Raw genomic sequence first — 20284 nt, forward strand, 5'->3', positions numbered from 1 at the left:
ATCTCTCTTGGTTGAAAATGGGAAAAATAGTTATCTTAGAAAAGTGATGAAATGATCCCTCTAAGTTCATTGTTTCTGCTACTGGTCTGTATCAGATTCTACCAAAAGGAAACAAGTATGTGCAAAGGATAAAAAGAATATGGTTACATTCCTGTTATATAATTCTCATGTCTAGTTCACTTAGCATCTATTAGCCAAATCTCTTATTTATTAAAGACAGTGAAAAAGGGTATTAATGGTGACCAAGAGTCTACATAAACTATACATGACCCACGGCAGTTCTCAACAGGAGGTAATTCTTTTCCCCGTGAGACATTTGTCAAAATCTGGAGAGATCTGTGGTTGTCACAATGCGGGGGTGGGTGGGTGGCGCTACTGGCAGCGAGTAGGCAGAGGCCAGGGATGTTGCTAAATATTCTACAATGCACAGGACAGCCCCTCATTTACAAGAAACTACCTACTCAAATGTCAGTAGTGTGGAGGTTGAGAAACTGGCTTAGAAAAAATTGTTAATGTATGGTTAGTCATTATTAATCACTAGGAATGTGGGAATGTATTCTTTTAAAAAATGTGTGATGAATTGAGAAGAGGCAGACCATAGAATCATTATTAAAGTGAATTAAGGCAGAAATGCCAGAAGAAAATAACTTCTGAATACCAATGAAGACCTCCTTTTGGGATTTCTATACAATTAAGTTTTCCCATTTCACTTTGCTATCATGGTATTCTGGGAGAAAAAAGCACTTTGCATTTACCAACTCTGACAAAATTACACTACTCTGATTAGAAAACACATAAATACATGTGTGTACACACACATGCATATACGTACATATATATATGTATATGTGCATGCAATAGAAAGTTTTCACTAGCCATAATTAAAAAGCTTAATTAATTACCATAAGGAGCTCTTCCAGCCAAGGGGTTTATTAATGGAGTTGGGTTACCACTTCCTTCCCTTCTATTTCGGTCTGCTAATGCTGGAAAATCTGAAAGGTCCAATCCTGTCACATTTTCACTTCCATCTAAATAATAAGAAAAAACACTAGTTACTGATTCTACAAACATTTTAAAGAGGTTATTAAAGACCAACTATAATAAAGTTTGAAATAACAGTGCCTTCTTCCTAAACAATGTATAGCACTGTACTTGGCATATGTAAATGTACAATGAATATTTGTGGACTGACTTCATGTGAAAGAATTTTATGAACAATTCAGCAAAGCAATATGTACTTACTAGCATAATAAAAAATCCCAAATCCTAGAGACTTAACAGAGAATAGGGAGTAAGGTGATACACTATTTCCCCTGTGAAAGATGGTACTCAAGTTATAGGTTGTTAGTTAGCAAGAGGGGAGACTGTTGCGATAAAACTACTCTTTCATTATATCCAAAAGCGGAGGTTGTATCTGGAGTGCTTGGAGCTTCATTTTATAACATAGGTGTGATAATGACACTGCCTCCTGCAGATAGCCTGAATCATATTTGAGGCACAGGCAATGGAAGCAGAAGCCCTAAGGACTTCTTTTTTCCTGTGGCCTATTAGTCCCATACACAAATGTGTATGCATGTGAGTGTGCGAAATGTGTGTGTGCGTGTGCACGCACACATGTGTGCGTGCATGTGTTTTGCAGCTGAGGGTATAAAGTAGGGTGGAGAACATAGGTCAATGTAGGGTTCCCATGTCTAGTGAGTGAATTGTATGAGAATATGATACAAAGCCCAGAAGTTTATATTACCTATTACACAGTAGGCGCTCAATAAATATATACGGAATGAATAAAATTTATTTCTGTTCATTTTGAATTAAAAAAAAATCAGTTTCTTTCCTTTTAAAAAATAAATTTAACCCAACATTTCTACCTTGCCTATTTTAATCGTCACCTTGATCTCTTCTCAACATTTATTATTCTTACAATCTTATACTCTTAATTCTTGAAGAATTTATTTTCTAGCTTAGCTTTACCCTGCACTATACTTTTTCTTTAATCTGCTTCATCTAGTATATTATAACCATTTTCAATTTATTTTGCCCCCTTTTCCAGTTAATTTTAATTTTCCTCTAAGTTTCATAATTAGAAGAATCTCAGAAAGAAACTATTAACTCAAGATTACTTTGTTGATAGGAAATAGTTACATTCCAAGTCAGGTGACAATTTAAATTTATGAAGGGTAAAAGATAAAATCATTCATACCCATTGTTTTTAAAGAAATTGCAGTTCATGAATTCTGAATTTTAAAAAGATATTACTATATAAAAGGGCAACAATAGACATTGACAATTTATATAGTGCTTTAATTTAAAAAGCAATCTCTTTTGAATTACTTGATTATAAATTAACTAAAAACTTTCAATAAGTATTAACTTTTAATACACTTCTTCAGGTCCTCTAAGATGGAGTTTAAAACTGCCATATATTATTTGAGAATAATTTTAACCTAAAAATAGTATTAACTCACAGATTTTTATTTTTAGGGCAAGACTTGGAAACAATTTTCCTAGTGTAAAATATACTTAGTTAAAAAAGACTTAAAAATAATTCTAAAATTTACAGAAGTGTATAAACCATAATTCAGAATATAAGATGGCACTGTGAGACACACTGTTACTTTATGGTTCATTTAGGGGAAAAAAACCTCGCTAATTAAACTATCACATGCAGTCTAATTTCAGAGATATTAAAATATGAAAAAAATCTGCATTTGAGGAACAATGAAATAGGGTATTTCCTATTAGAACGCAAAACTTTAAATGCTAAAATCTGACATTTTAAAGTCTCACTTGGTCAATCTATGCTACTAAACATACAATAACACTGAAAAATTAAAAGCCAATAGCCAGAAATGTCTTTTCAATTACTAAATCTTCTCGTGCTTTCACATACGCCCCATTTCATTGATCATTCTTTCACCTTCCACTTCCTTCACGTGTATTTCTCTCTCAACAATCATATTCATTTTTGCTCCTATGACCATAAAACATCCTTTATTTCCTTTCTCAGGAAAGGGTTTGGAGGCAAGGGTGGAAGAAGGTGAAACCTGAAGCAGAACAGCAACAAAGCCTCCTGTTCTCTTCTGTCTGAAGCAGCTGGTAAAAGAAATAAACCAACAGACTGCAAGAATTCTTTACTGTCAAAATCAGAATTGGTTTTCCATGTAATTAAATTCTGAATTTTACACATAAAACTGGATTAAAAATTTGTAAGAGTTAAAATGCCAAAATTAGTATTATTAAAACTATTAAGAAAAAACTGTAAGCGCTCCATATAATTTTAAAGGTTTCTTCAATCTGGGTCTCTATAGCCAGAATGCCATACCACTCAACCTAGTTTAGACTGTAGTGACAGGACTGAGATAAGAAAAGCTCTTGAAGCAAAAAAGATTCTGAGGCACAAGTACAGACTAAGTAAATGTTTACGCTTTCTCCAGATGTTAAGGAAATAAATCCGATGTTATAACACTATGCTACTAACATGCCAAGTGAAAAAAATATATTTAACTATCTTTCAACTGTTCACTGAATTAAATCTTATTTCCTGTCAAATTCTCCCTAAGTTAAGTTCTATCATCTTAACACAAAAATTCCTTTAATATTTTGACTAGTATGTTGAATTGCTTTATATTTCAAGATCTATCGTATTTTTATAGGGTACTAGCTCCAGAATAAGCTTACCTGTTCCATTAAAAATGTTACTTGATAAGGAGTTATTCATTCCAAATGCCTGATTCCTGTTCATTCCAAATCCAGACATACTGGGTACATAGAAAATAATTTTAGATATACAGTAAGAACACTAACTTTCAGATGAAGTAAAACAAAAGTGTTTACTTTTGATCTCCTCATATAAAACAACATGTTTAAAAACAAATACTAATTTTTTTTTGAGTTGAATCTTTATTGTTACTTAAAGCTTCCCTAAAGTCCTTCCATGAACAACTGAGAACCAAAACATCTTAAACAGATGAATTAAAAAACAAAAAGCAAAGAATTTATATACGCCTTGAGGAAAATAAGAGATTAAGGGTATAGTTTTGTATACTTGGAGAGCCAACTTACTGGATATAATGGAAGAAGTAATAAACCTCAAAAATAGGCAATTTAGTTTAAGACTACTGTTCCTGAATACTTGTTTTTCTTCCACTACTGGTAAAACGTGCTATTATTACTTTTCATAAAAGATCTTTCATACAGTCTGTCTTTCCCAACTAGAACATAAACTCCTCATGGACAGGGTTCATGTCATATATTTCTTTGCATCTCCTGCCCTTAGCATTCAGGAGGCTACAAAAGGCACTCAGTAAATGTTCAGCTGACGTGAATTAAATGGTGCTTTTCTTTAACTGAATTCAGTGTTGTAAAACACATCATCTAGTTTATCTTTTAGCTACTTAAAAATAAAAATCTCTCCATAGTGCTCTTAATTCTAAAGTAAGGTACTTGGTAAATAGTTACCACAGCTTCCCTTTTTTGCACAAGCCTAAACATGGGAAAACAAACAAAAAATAAGGCTGAATTTAAAGCAAGGCCAGAGTAATTAAGCATGTCAACAAGAATTATTAATGCAAATTCTAAAATGAAAGTATGCAACTTTCACATCAAATAATCTGATAAAAGACAGTGTATTACTGTTATGAGTAAGGTTAAACTGTTTGAAGATGACTGGGTTTTTAATTTTTTGCCTAGATTTATAAAACTAACTATGGCCAAACAATATTTTCATAAAATAATGCAGCTGGTGAAACACTCTAGAGAAGAGTAGAAAAGTCAATAGAAAGTTCTGTTTAATAGCATGTTAGAACTGCTGATGATATAGGTACCCTCAAACACTGAATAAGCAGTAAGAGATGAAAACATTCCATAATACATACAACTTATCAATAATAATAAGCAGGGATTTAGAGACCCATACTTCATTGACAATTTATAAGCAAAGTATTTTTTAAAAACTAGAATGTGAAAAAATATGGAAAGGCAAAAATTTAAACATACATTCAATGAATGATACTACAAGAATGCAGAAAGATGTGTTAAAGCCCAAGAAGTATTATATCATTAGGAAACGTCAAGGAGATGAGAATTCTGATAACCCTTTACAAAAATAACTTCTGTAAAAATTAAAAAGAGCAGTCAAATTATAAAAGAAGTACTCATAAGTCTAAATAAAAGTAAGAATTGGAGGTTATGGGATGAAGATTAAAAAGGAAATGTGCTAATAACCTATTTTAATTCAGAATTTAAAAGTATTAGATAAAAGAAAGTGAATTAAATGGCTTTGATGATAGCAACATCCTTTCTCCCCATATTTCCCATTAAAAAAATGAACAATCAAACTAAAATGCTTTTTTTTTACAGTAAAAAAAGCCCTATTGTAGACATAACTCTCATATAAATTACCTGAATAGCTTTAAAATCCTAACAAAATGGGTAACTGTTTTTCATATTGTTAACTATTATTTGCATAGCAGTATATGCAATGACCAGTGCAAAAAGGAGTGAAAAGCACAAATTCAACTTTTTGTTTTAAATCCCAGGACATGACACTATTTTCAAATACTACAGATGTAGTCTTCAAAAAGTCTTTGTCATTAAGTCTCCAAAGAACAAAACTGAAATTCAGATGAAAAGGAACTTAACCAAAGCATAAATGAAGCAAGGCAGTAATAGTCAAACACGTCTCCAGTCCTATTCATAGGTATGAAGCTCTTACCACACAGGTGACCAGCCTCATTTAATAGAGGAAGAACATATCAACAAAAATTTGCCGGTTGGCAACCTAAGAACAATCCTTTTCTAACAGTAACAAAAAAGCAAACTGATTTTCAAAAGAACATGTCTTTAGTTTGGGAGGTTAAAGTTGTGATATGTAACAGAAAGAGAAGCTTTGGTCAAAATATATGATGAAACACACTTATGAAACAGAAGCCAAGACTCAAGAACAGAATGTTGAATATGAAAAGGCAAATTTGAAAATACCCAGAAAGAACAATTATACACAGTATCAATAAACATCTTACCTGTTCACAGTAAAAGGCTGTCGAGAAGGCTGCTGCTTTGGCATACATATTATGCTTGGCGAGCTTCTGTTGGGGCTACCTAACCCTGAACTGCTCATGCTATTTGTCCTGCTAGGAATTCCAATGCCCTGACCAACCTGGGAGTGGTTCATCATATTCCTAGGATTCATAGGCAAAATACCCCTGAAAAAGAAGTCCATTATACTAAATAAGCTCTCTACAATCACTCATTAAAATTCTCTGTAAATAATCAATTGGCCTAATCCTAGAATCTCAAATATACTTTCAAATTGCATTGCTAATTTTTATTCATTTAACTCTTTTGTCTGGTCATTTGAAAAGAAAAAAGCTCTTTAAAAAGCCGAAGTAAACAAACCAACAAGAAAGGGCAAATCACAGAAGAATATATGGTGATATCGAAGATGAGAGAACTATTGGTGTGACAATGACATAAAATACAAATGTATTTCACATATATATTCAGAATAATTTCATTCCAAATGTATGTCATTCTAGCTTCTTCAAACTAATATGCACCATTTTTGTAAATCTGTTTTATTTTATTCTCACTAGAGCAATGGATGTGTGGTGAGGGAGCAATAAACAGAATTATCTGAGGAGTGATCTGAAATTGCACGTCCTCCTTTGAGGAGGAGAGCTTGCTTTTGAAAAAAGCCCCCCAGGTGGTGATTAATCCTTGATACCCACCCCAGCTAATAACCAATACTCTAGCTGCAAGATAAAAGCATCTTACACTATACTTATCAATTTGCAATGAAATAAAATGAGCACAGGGTATCAACTTTCTTTTCCTCAGTGAAAGGCACTGAACCAGAAAATCAAATAATTAGTTACCTTATTAAAAAACTAAAAAGCTTGCTTAATCTACAAAGATACATTTTGAGAAAAATTCTGGTCCATCAATAAATACCTGCTTGGAGATGGAGGCGTGTGAAGTGACATTGTTGGTACCCCTGTTGTTGGCGTGACGTGGCTCGGTAACTGAGTGCCTTGTGATAAGCTGCGATTTAACTGAGGGGTATTGTTGCTCATCCCCCTCATTGGAAGGCCTAGTGCACCTATTAAAAAAATTCAGAAGAAGGAAATTCATTGCCATCAGGAATGAAATTGTTATCCATCTTCTGGAGTTGGTAATTTAAAACATTAAAAACTGACCTAACGTTAATATAATATGCAAATTTTAAATGGAAATATTCATTTCACTCCAAATGGACTCTGATTTTAACAAAAATGTATGTCTGAAATTTAATATTATGAATTTTCATATTGCTTCCATTATTCTATCTTTCATATTTCTTCTTTGCTTTCATATTTCTATCTTCTTTGCATATTTCTATTTTACAATAAACTGCCAATGACTGTAACAAATTAGATGACTTATGTTTCAAAATAAAAACATTTTGTACAAATATGCCTTTAAGAAATTTGCAATCTTGTGTGTTTTTATGTTTTAAATCATAACTGAGGTACGCAGACATTTAATCCCCACTTTGCTGAAGGAGCTTTAATTTTTATATGATGCTTTTCAAATGCATTTAAGAAAGTCTCTTTATTACTATTTACACATACATACTTCTCAACATTACAATTTTTTACAAACCCAACATAAAATGTCAGCAACTGTTAAAAACTCAACCTGATATAGCTATAGGAGACAAGAATATATAACATTTTAAAAGATTTCAAAGTACAATGACCTTTATTTGTCTAGTATTTCTGGGGCCAGATGTGGGAATGGATGTGTTCCAATATGTGTATTTTTCAAAACCTACTGAGGAGTTTACCATTCAGAAACAAAACATTAAAAAGAAAAATTAACCATCTGGGATAAACTTATTGTTTCCTGCCTTGTGTTAATATGAAATATAAATTATTATTTTGTTAATGATTCAGAAAATTACTGTGGATATTTAATGTTCTGGATGTTTTTTCCCCCTTTTTATCCCTCAAAGCAAGTCTGTTCAGCTATCACTTATTTTGTCATCACACCTGCCTATGGATGTCAATATGCCTCCTTGCCTCCATCTTCCTTACACATTTTGGTGCCGTCTGTTACTAGTCTGTTGTGGAATGGCACATCAGTCAACCAAACATTCTGAACTGGAGGTTAAATAAAAGTGGTAAGATAGAATGAGAGTTAGTGAATAAGTAGAGGACTTTTAGCAATAGGGATTTAAAGTGACTCCCTACTTTTTGGTCTAGTTCTGGGTCCAAGAATTTCAAAGACCTGAATATTCTGAAACTATGACTTCCAAGAATTGGGATATATATATTATGTTCTGAATATTTTCCTTCAAATATCTCTGCAAATTTATCTTTTTGCATAACAATAACCTGTTTGTAACAGTAACGCTTTGTAACCTAGGGATACCAGTGAATCACAAAGATTTCACTGGAATCTGCCAGCTTCAGTACTCAGCTTGCGGCCTAACTGCTTCTCAACTGAACAAAGCCAATAAATCCAACTCAATATAGCTGCTATATTCTATGTGTACTCATATTCCATGAAGACCTGAGCTTGGTTCTGCATTTCTTTAAGTCACACAAAGGGAACTGATCTAGATCATATGTTGGTTTAGTCATTATATGTATGTCTGGTCACTACAAGTTTTGTGACCACGAGTATACCGCTAGCTACAGCCACCTTCTCTGAATTTGGGACAAGATAAGGAAGAACAAGAGATTAAAAACCAGCCTATGTAAGATTTCTTCAGAAGATACCAGTCTTTTCCTTTTCTCAAGCACACCAGTTTTCCTCTAGGCCCTCTAGATGCTCCCGTAATGAACCACCAACATGACACTTTTCACATCACTTACTCAACAAACATTTATTGTGTGCCTACCATGCATCAAGCACTGTGTTAGCTGCTGGGGATACAACAGTGAATAAGATAGAAAAAGCTCCTACCCTCAGGGAGCTTACATCCTTTTCCCTAAATATGCTGTTCTAAAGTCAGCTATAGCTGCAAATTTCCCACAGGAATGTGTTTCTCACAGTTACTGACAACCAAGAAACCTAATCCAATGTTCACATTTTACAGGTGCCTGAGCCTAAGATAAGTTAACTGACTTCTCCAAGGTGACACAAAGAACCAAGACTCCTAGTGTTCTTAATGGCAGCCCTATGGGAGCCCAATAAAACACTAAATGAGCACCCTTGTGAGTACCTACTGACTTGTAACACCTTTTACCTACTTTTTTTTTTCTCTTGCTTTTCTGAATATGTTTACGTCAAGCTTTTTCTAAACCAACATCTCTTATCTCTTCCCTCCATTTTCTTTCTCTTCTTCTCTATACCTGTCAAGTTTTCTTTTTCTCCACATTTACTTTTCCTTCCCATTCACTCTCTACACCTTCAACATTATAAACATACATGTTCCAAAAAATTGCACCCTTTGGCTCTTCAATAAGCCCTTCTAAAGACTCATGAGATTTGTTTACTTCAACCCTTCATATACTTATTATTCTATGCTGTATTATGAAAATACGTAACTTCAGAAATATTTGAGAGACTGGAGATTATCTGAACATTAGCAAAAAAAATTTTGGAGAAGGAAACAAGAATGTGTAAGGTAATATATTTAGTCAATTAAGGATTGGCACACTTAACTTATAGTGAGGAGAGTAGAGGAAGACAATATGAAATAAAGAACTCAAAGATTAGCATTTACTTTTATTTTTCCTTTAAAAAACACTTGATTTCATAAAAACAGCTAATAAATTCAAAAGCTCTGAGTTGCATTTTATTGAACCTGGTGGGTAGGGAAAAAAAAACCAAAAGAGGAGAGAGGAATGCATCAATTTCAAACTGGATCATCAACCCTTGAATACTTCATAATTGAGTTATTTTAAATTTAATTTAAAAACTGAATTCCTTTAAAACATATAGAATTAATACCACTGAGTAGGAACAGAGAAAGATTTATTTCTAGGAAACAAAAATACATGGTCATTAAATTTGAGTTGCTTGAGTCAAACTATTACAACTGGGTATGGTCAAGGGAGGGAAAATTTTACTTTTACTAGTATAATTAGAAACATGATAGAAAATTATCTAAAATGTTATACCAAGAAGAAGACATGTAAGCTGAAAGGGGGAAGAGGGGGAATAAAAAAATTAGCTTAAAAAGTTGACACGAAATAACTACAAGTAAAAAAACATAAATATGTATGCCTGAGCTTGTGCACTGGAAGGGCAGTAGAATTAAATTTTATCAAGCACCTAAGAAATATGTGAAGCACTATGCTACTTCATCTCCTTATGAAATATTATAGAGAAGGTATTTATCCCCCTTTTATAGACAAGGAATAAAAGAATGACCAAAAAACAGTTATAAGGCAGTTTAAAAGGTTACAGTTTTGAAGCAAAGTTTTCTTTCTATTTGACAAAGTGATAATAAAGGATAATACCATATTAGAAGGAATACATGAACATATTCTAAGTAGATTCCTATCTCCTATTTGGCAGGGTGCTAATCAAAGAATGAATTGAATTCTTTATTGATCATTTTTCAGAAATCCAAAAGAATGACCTAAGAAATGTTTCCATGAATTACCTCCATTGCACAAACTGATTAACAGCACATTCCTTAAATAGTTATGGCATGATATGCCATGCTTTATTCAATCTTTTGCTAAAGATTAACAATATTAATAATAATACAAGTTATAAGAAAAAAAATACCAGCAACCAAATCCTTGAATACTCATACTTAAATGAAGTCTCCTGAACTCTTTAAGGAGAAGGGAGACAATTTTTAATTGAGGCAAGAAGGCTTAAAGTATCCCCCATTCCATTCCCAAAGCAACTACCTTCCCTAAACTCACTATCTGGCCCACACATAAAGGGCAACCATCTTCTTACCTCCAACTTGTCCTGAACCTAGCTGGTTAATCTTCCCTGTAACACTATTTCATTATACAATTTCCTTCATTAAAATCAAAGTATTTTAGAGACAGAAAAGTCTCCAGAGAGTATCCAACCAAGTTACAGATGAAGATCATTTCAACTTAATTATAGATGAACTAACGTCAGGCATTAAGTGATTTGCCCAAGATCACAAAAAATGAAGAATAAAAGCCATGATCCAGGGACTTCCCTGGTGGTCCAGTGGTTAAGACTCTGCGCTTCCACTGCAGGGGGCATGGGATTGATCCCTGGTCAGGGAACTAAGATCCTGCATGCTGCTGATGCAGCAAAACCCCCCAAAAACCAAAAAATACAAAGCAAAAAACCACATACACACAAAAACAAACAAACAAAAAAAACCATGATCCAATTTCTTGACTCTAATTTCAATACCTTTTTTCAACCAATCACACTTCCCGCTTCTTGAAGTAGTTGCTAACCTTCACATCATGTGGGAAACTTTAATATCTGGGTCCCACACCCAGAAACTGTGACTTAGTCTGGGTCTGGGAAATTCATGGGCAGTGGGATTTTTTTAAACTCTTTAGGTGTTTCTAGAAGGGCAGTCAGGGTTGAGAATCACTGCTCTAAAGTTAAATCCAATCACAGTGTAGTCTTTAAAATGCTCTGTCAAGACCCAAAAGATTCTTCTAATCTTTATTTTTCCCAGCTTTATTGAGATATAACTGACATAATACTCTTCTAATCAATTTTAATACTTTACTCACCCCGATACAAACTCTTTTTAGATACCACATACTTGACTTAAAATCTTCTTTGTAATTTCCCTAGTCCCCTCCCCAAAATATGCCCCGGTATCTTTACTCATATCCTTCTCCCCACCTAGAATACTTTCCCTCCTCTTGTTCTACAGAGATATACAAGACTATTTAAAAAAGAAAACAAACAAACAAAAAAACCCAAAAAACAAACTGCTATGATCAAGGTGTTTACATGCAATACATGTACAGTGTACTTGGTGTATACGTGGGGCAACACTCAGACATGAAAGCAGAATGAATTTGGGATCAGAACATGTTTCCTAGACAATACTGTACATGAACTGAATAATGAAAGAGACCTAGCCAGGCATTTGGTGGTGGTGATGAGGAGTCAGGGGAATAAAGATGTCACACCAGTTCGGTCTGAGAAAACTGCAAGATATATGAAAATGAGGACAAGTAATAGGCCTGGAGGAAGAGTGGGCTTACCTTCTGGGTAGTAAGGATGTATGAGACAAGCATGGATGGAGCTAACCTGGCTTCAAAATCCTCAACTATGAGAAGTTGCTGCTGTGTTAGAACCAGCCGGGAGTCCCAAACATCTGGCTGGATCTTTACAGCAGGTGGCACTCCATCTGTGGAACAGCTGTGTGAATCTCCTACATATACTTTGCACTCCTCCTCCTCAACCTAAGTTTGCATGATACATTAGCAGCACCCTTTCACAAAGTAATGCAGGTCTCTAACCTTAGAGATCATCCTTGATCCCTTTCTTTCATATCCCACATCCCCAACTTATATTAGCTCTATGTCCAAAATATCCCAAATCTAACCATTTCTCAACACCTCTAGCACTAGTCCAAAGCCACCCTACTTTCCTGCCTGGACTACTGCACTAATTGTCTTTCTAACTTTTTCTTGTCACTTGTCCCTCCCCCACTCAGTCCATTTTCTATACAGCAAGGTGATCTTTTAAAAATGAAACTGTATCTTAAAATCCGTCCCATTAAACTTCGAATAAATCCAAATGCTTTACCAAATCTTTACAAGACTCCATGATCTGACACCTGCTATCCATTAACCTTCCACTTTCTTTGTTCATTATACTGGCCCTCTCATTTATCCTTTAACACATGAAGTTCATTCTTACATTCTCATGAGTAAGACCATTTGCATTTGCTGTTGTTTGTACCTGAAAAGCTCTTCCCCAGATCTTTCCAAGGGCTTCCACTTCTCAGCAGACTGGTTTCCATTCAAATACTACTGCCTCAGAGACAGCCTCTTTGTCTGCTCGAAAACTTCTGATCCCATCCACTCATCCACTAACCTGACAATTTTTTTATAGTACTTATTATCAGAATCATATTATTTATTTACTGAGTAAATAAATTTATTTGCATGTTTATTCTCTGTCTTCCTTCATTAAAATATAAGCTCCATGAAATCAGGAACTTTGTTATTTGCCATACTCTTCAATCCTGGAATAATTCTTCACTCATGGTAGGTACTAGATAAATAACACAATAAATGAATAAATTCTATCATAATGCCTTAGTCAGCAGACTCTTGGAATCTGTGGATTTAACATATGCAGTTTCTACTGTGTGCAAATTGCTTTTGAGGGTCATGACATTCAGTAAGTAATATGTAGCATCCAGGTTTCAAAGAAACTGCTGTTCTCAACTCATGTTCACATAGTAAAACTTACAAAGTAAGGCAATCCTGGCTCTACTACTTACTCCCTAGGCAAGTCCCTTAATCTTTAATCGGGTTGTTGTGAAGATTAAATGGGTTTATATTTATATCAAGTACTTAACATAGCACCTGACACATAGAAAATACTGAATAACTATTAGCTTTTGGGGAGTGAGGGTCGGGTGGGGGGATGAAACATGCCTATGGAAAGAAAATCAACAGGTGGTCCTAAAGGTAAGATAAAATGAGATAGTCTAATGAAGTAATAATGGTTTTCATCTATAAATAGGTGTTTTCTGGGGGAAAAGAGTATGTTATAGCTGTGTTCTTGAACTTGAAAAGTAGCAAATATCTTGAGATAGATTCTATAAAATTGTGAAGATTTGTACTTCTTGGCTGAAACCAATGTAACAGCCTAATAGATTTCCCTTGTCTTGATAAAGCAAACCACTGAAAAATTTATCCCATGCTGTAGATTTTTTTCCCATTACTAAAACAACCTTACTCACAGTCTCTTCAAGGACAATGTTAAACATGACCTCATCTGTAAATCCTGTCCTGATCATGTAAGGTATGTGATTACTCCTACCTTTCAAGTATCCAGAAAACTCTGTACTTCTTCCTCTATTTTGTAGGAAAAATAACTTGTGTATTTATCCTACTAGATTATATATAAGGACCATATCTTGTTCATCACGCATTCAACAAACATTTACTGAGTGCCTATCGTGTACACAGTATTGAGGATACAAAGGCAATGTAGACGTGCAATAAATAAACGCAGCAACACTGAAGGCATATATACACTGTACAGAGATGGCATAAAAGGGAATGCTCTCTTCTACAACACATCTGCAGTCTCTAGCATGATGCAATATATATGGTAGGCACTCAAAAATATCTGTTAAACTCAATTCCTACCTCCTTTCTGAACCTTTCCCGTACCACTGTAGCTTACTGTGCTTTTCTCTCCAATCTGCAAGTCTGTCCGTATCATTCAACATGGTATCTTTTAACCTATGGTATTTAACACTCTGCATATAAATAAATATGTCTTGACCTCCCCAACTATAAAATGCTTCTAGAGAGCAAGAACTCCCAGGGCATTCATTATTAATTCAAGTATCTGTTAAATGATCCTATTTCCTAAAAGCTACCAAAATGTGCCACATGCCTAACTATACTGTCAACAGCATTATTTCTGAACCATTCCACCTGTGCTCTGGTTCTCCACAAAACAAGTAGCTTTCATATATGTATTCTTAAAATAGGAGGCCAAAGGGATGTTGTTGAAAGCATAAGGCTCTGCCACTGCTTTTAAGCCAGGAGTCCGGATCCCAGAAAGGGAAGTTTATTTCCTTTCCCAGCTAGTGGTCTGGGTCCTCTGAGAATTCAGATACAAATGTATATAATGGATTCATTCAGACAGCTAGTTAACCTATGTGGCTAGATTATAGGCATATAAAAGTACTCCTTTGGGCTTCCCTGGTGGCGCAGTGGTTGAGAGTCCACCTGCCGATGCAGGGGAGTCTGGGAGGATCCCACATGCCGCGGAGCGGCTGGGCCCGTGGGCCATGGCCGCTGAGCCTGTGCGTCCGGGGCCTGTGCTCCGCGGCAGGAGAGGCCACAACAGTGAGAGGCCCGCGCACAGTATGTGGAAGGTGAAATGTGGTACTTCCTGGGGCAAATGATACCCTGCAAGAAATGTTAGCCTTTCACGCTAGGCAAATGAGTTACTCAGTGCTGTGCCCCCTCCTAGCCCTTTTGTGTGTATACCTTTATCTCTATTAGCCTACAGTACACTGTATTAAAACAAATATATTAAGGCTTTTTTTTTTTTTTTTTTTTTTTTTTTTTTTGTTGGTTTGGGTGTTTGCGGTACGCGGGCCTCTCACGTTGTGGCCTCTCCCATTGTGGAGCACAGGCTCCGGATGTGCAGGCTAAAAAAAAAAAAAAAGAAGTACTCCTTTTTCTCAAATCCTCCAAGGCCCTAAATCCTGTTGGTAAGAAAGAAAAAGTCACACCAACGATACTACCACTTAATTTCAATGCATTGACTATCCAGGGAAATTAATTCCTGCCTCCCTGTTCATTCCCATCTAGTACACAGCTTCAGGGAGCCCAGGGGTCTTTAAACCTAGACAGTGTACTTAAAATCTTATGCAAAAGTAGAGAACAAGTAGAGAACATCATGCAACTTGAATACAAGATTCCATTCACCAGCTTCTACAGTTACCACTTGATGCACAGTAGTCACATAAACCCTTGGATGAAAAGTTACATATTTGGATACAACTATACTGTACTAGAACCCATGATCACACAAGCTCCTAATCCAGCATTTTCTGGGTACCCTTGTGTACTATACAATCACTTCCACCCAAATCTGGGGAAAAGTCGCTTTAAGCAGCTCTGTATCCATTCCAAGAGGAATTCCTTCCCTTGTTTTAAACTCAGTGAGTCTCAGTTTTGGAGAGGGCACTGTTCCTTCTCCACCTCTGATCTCTCTAATCATCAAGAACACAAAACAGATAGTAAACCTCCATTTTAATGGCTCAAATTCCTACTGAACTTTGCCAATCTGAATACAGAGTTAATGGTGGTACTCAATACACTTGGGGGGCAAAAGAACTTTGTAATATCAAGCCTAATGCACAATTAAAGTTAGCTGCCATAAGAATAACATCATGAATCTATTCCCACCTACTTATTCTATCTCCCCATCCTTTATTAAATAAGGTCAGCCCCTCAAGTTTTATCTTTCTGACTTACTTATACTACCGAAGCTCTGACCCTCAAGTCCTACATGGTAGCTGGTTTTCTCCTCTCTGAGGTGTGTTCAAACTACTTATCAGCTGAAAGACTTATCTGGCCCTGTCAGTTCTATCCTAACAGACAGTGACTAGGAATTCAGGCTCTGTTTTATTTTATTTTATTTTACTAGTTGTAGCTTCTAGATCTGTGCATTAGAAAGGAATAATTGTACCTTGACTTGAGACATTTCCATTTCAGTTGATCTAAGGTTCATTTATTAAAATAAGTTAATACCTACAATGTCAGTTAAAAGAGTGAGCCATGAATTGAAAATGCTGGTTCATCAATGCTACAATAATAAAGCCATTCATTATACTAAACTCCAACAGGAAATATTTGTCATATGTAACTTCTTTTTAAATTACTAAGTACCTTAAAATACTTTTCCTAATGAAAGTAACTTTGCTCATTTATTAATCTTTGTATATCCTTAACCATCAGCACAATCATGTACACAAATTGTCAATAAATGTCTACCTTACCAATGAAATAACTATATTCCAAACCTAATCCATTTTATAACTTAGCCCAATTATAACTTTACATTTGTAGGTTAAAAAAATTAGATCAGATTTTCAAAGTCCATATAGCTGACTATATTGTAAAATAATTGCCATTCTCCTTCATTAAATAACCTTGGCTTCTCAAATATAACTTTTCTCTATTCCATTATCTACTTTCTGCTGTGATAAATTGTGGGTTTTAAAAAGAAAGCAATGTAAGTTCTTTGCAGTTTCTCTATAGAAATAAAGGGTAGCTTTAAAATTTAACTAGATATTTCGAACTAAGGGTTACCAGAAAGGTGAAAGTAGTAGGCTTCAAACACAGTCCAAACGAAACAAACTGCTAGCTAATAATATTCCCTCAATAACTAGAATGAACATTTGCTGATAAATAAGCAACATCTTTTTTGTGTAATAAAAGGCTTAAAAATGTTTTCTACTTAACTAGAGGAAAGCTAGTATCTGTAATTAATAATTTTCCTTACTAATTCTGTACTAACAAAATTGTGTTTCATAGCAAAAAGAATGCCACAAGAGGTAGAGAGAAAAAAAAATAGATGGAAACTATATTTGTCTAACAAAATAAGTTCTTTCCCCTTACTAAATTTCAAAATAAAATTGAAGGGTAAAGTGGTATGACAAACTACTCTTATATCTATCAAAACTTTGTCTTTTATAATACTGGGAAAGAGTTCCAAATCACATAACTGATTTTTATTTGAAGGTGGTTAAATTATTTGGTCATCAGACTGTCTGCTTCAGTTACCCTATTATTCTGTAATCTTTGATGGGAATTTACATCCCTTTTAACACTCTCCTCCCACTACAGAGATGAGAGATCAGCAGCCTCTGACATTAAAATATATGACAAATCTTATTAATATATAAAAGTTTGGAAAATTAATTTAAAAAAGGAAAATTTTATAATTTAGTTTTATAAAAATTATATCATAATAATAGTTAACATTTATTGAGCGCTTACTATGCGCCAGGCACTGTGCTGAGAGCTATTAAAGTATTACAACACATAAAAGAAATAAAATCTTGTATATGGAAAAAGCTTTGAACTGTTAGTCAAAAACAGAGATTGTATACCCAGACTGAGCCAAAGTAAAAGAAGTATTTGCTAAACAAAGAGAACATTTCACAAACTGCTAGGTAATGGGCTTACATTAATAATAAGACCAAAAAACACAAACAAAACAACCTACTTAACTGACCAGTCAAAAAACCTTTAACTTCCTCCAACTGAAAACATAGAGAATGTCTATTTTTAATTTGTTTAGCAAATCTTCTTCAAAAATACTGCAAAGGAACATACACATACAAAAGATGAAGAAATAAATTTTGATCTACCCTGTATCCAAATAATTTTGAATTAGAAAGGTCTGAAATAATGAGGTTTTTCGCTAAGTAAATAAGAAAAACTGAAAATTAAATATCTTTCCTTTTAAACCCTAGAATAAACCCACAAGGGCAGCATTATTCTTTATTTGGTAGTTATTTTTTTATTTAAATAAAGTATCCCAGAATAAATACAAAATTCTTACTTTGTTGCCCGTATAAACTTGCCCCAAACTGAGACAGCTGACCTGATGTAGATGGTGATGCCAGCATCTAGAAACAAATTAATTATATTAGAGCATAAAGAAAGTACACAGAACATTGCACTGACACTTTACAAATCTGTAAAACATATCATAATATGTGAGAATCAAATCCATATTTCCCAATCTTCAGAAAAACAAAAACATTGCATAATAAATTCCATGTTACTTAAGAGCGTATCACAATTGCATGACATCAAACTATGCAAATAAAATTAATTTTTGATCACTACAAAGTTTTTTTTCCCCAGTTACTCTAAATGAAACTATGACAGCATCATTACCTCACTTAAAAAAAAAGCAAACTAGGCTAACAAATACATGAAGACAGTACTTCAAAAAGTCTAAATTTAAGTAAAATTACTTGATTCTTAAATAATATATTAAGCTAAATTCTAAATTCAGTTTATTAAAGTTGAAAATAAAATTACCTAAATAGAAAAGTTTTGTATTTTGTAATAGTTACTGATTTTTATATAGAAATTGTATCAAATGGGTAGAAAAATCTAACAAACATACACACAACCAGGTACGTGGAGAGGTAATACAATACCAAAGGACAAACCCAAAATACTTACAAATATGTATAGACATGGTATATAATGTACATTGCATGTACATTCATGGCACTTGTGTACAATGCCTTTCACTTTTTTGCATCATCTTTTTATCCTAGAATAAAAATTCTTTGAAGGCATGTTATATTAATTTTTTACTTCTTCATAGAGACTAGCACTGCATGTGGCAGTGCTATAAAAAACTAGATACTTAAACTGAGTAAATGAAAATGTGTACGTGTAAGTGCATGTCTGTGTATTCCCTGTCTTATACTAAGCAACCATCAAAACACTGTAATTAAATAAGATGAGGTATGTCATCAAAAGGGTTATAATCTAGTGGAAGGACAGAATGAATTACACAACTAATTATGTTCCAAGGCACAGTGTGGTAAGTGCTCTTAAGGAAGTATAAAGTATCACTGGAGGAAGATATTTCTAAGAAAGGGTGAGGTAACAGGAATACTTTGTAGAATGGTAACATCTGATGTGGGTACAGATGAGGGGTCTTCCAGTGTGAGAATATGCAGTGAGTGCGATAAAAGTTAGTGACATGATTAGAATACAAACAAAATAAGAAACGTCAGTGACTGAACAATAGGGTAATTAGGGAAGGGAGATAAGGCCTACCCTATGCACACTGGGGAATATAAGAATGGGAAATAAAAGAGTGATGGGACCAGATGCAAAAGGTCTTCTTAAATGTTATGCAAAGCCGGCTCTAACTATGGCGATAAGAAGAAAAAATAATTTTAAGCCAGGAAGTGACATGATCAAACTGTGTTTGGGAAGATAATTCCAACAGCAAAACTGGATGGAAATGGAAAGATACTAAGCTAAAACAGGAGAACTGCGACTACGAAGGAGTCCTATTGAAATGGTTGAGATATAGGGGGAAAAGAGATGGGGTGGAGAATCACCAGACAGGGAACTATCAGAGGCCTCTCTGGTTTCCAGTGAAGAACTGGGCTGACATTGACCGCAGTAGGAAAGCCAGGGGGAAAAATATTTAAACAGTAGAGGTTTACACAATACACATTTCATGCTATTTTCATGTCAAAATTCTAAATTGTTTTAATTATTCTGAAATTCACAGAAGTTTTTATGCAACAGTAGCTTTAAACTAATGACATAACACCAGACTCTTCTGAGAGGGTTGGGCTAAGTTACTACTCTAAACACAGCAGTATTTAAATATAGTAACACATTTTCTAAAAAAGCATCAAACCTTATAAATATTCCTTCTGAAATCTGGAGGGCATACAATATAAACAGTTAAACTGAAAGAATACGCATTTTATGCCTGACCAAGTTATTTTGTTAGGTACAATTATCGTTACTATTACCACATAACCGCAAATATTTTAAGCACATTAAAGGTTCATTTCTAAATTCCAAGAACAAGATCAAAGAACATATGTAACATACAATGAAGC

At 34.4% G+C, this 20284-nt stretch overlaps 1 protein-coding gene across 1 annotated transcript in view; it reads right to left on the bottom strand.

Moving 5' to 3' along the window:
• CNOT2 (CCR4-NOT transcription complex subunit 2) overlaps nucleotides 1–20284 on the bottom strand; it is a 112896-nt gene that overhangs the window by 15915 nt on the left and 76697 nt on the right. The window contains exons 4-8 of the mRNA XM_007463543.1: nucleotides 18235–18301; nucleotides 6952–7099; nucleotides 6021–6203; nucleotides 3679–3758; nucleotides 903–1028 (exon numbers count right to left, since the gene is read on the bottom strand). Of these exons, the coding sequence (XP_007463605.1) occupies nucleotides 903–1028; nucleotides 3679–3758; nucleotides 6021–6203; nucleotides 6952–7099; nucleotides 18235–18301 (604 nt within the window). The remainder of the gene's footprint in view (nucleotides 1–902; nucleotides 1029–3678; nucleotides 3759–6020; nucleotides 6204–6951; nucleotides 7100–18234; nucleotides 18302–20284) is intronic.

This window comes from Lipotes vexillifer, unplaced genomic scaffold (genome assembly GCF_000442215.2).
Source record: "Lipotes vexillifer unplaced genomic scaffold, Lipotes_vexillifer_v1.1 scaffold602, whole genome shotgun sequence".
NCBI classification, from domain to species: domain Eukaryota; kingdom Metazoa; phylum Chordata; class Mammalia; order Artiodactyla; family Lipotidae; genus Lipotes; species Lipotes vexillifer.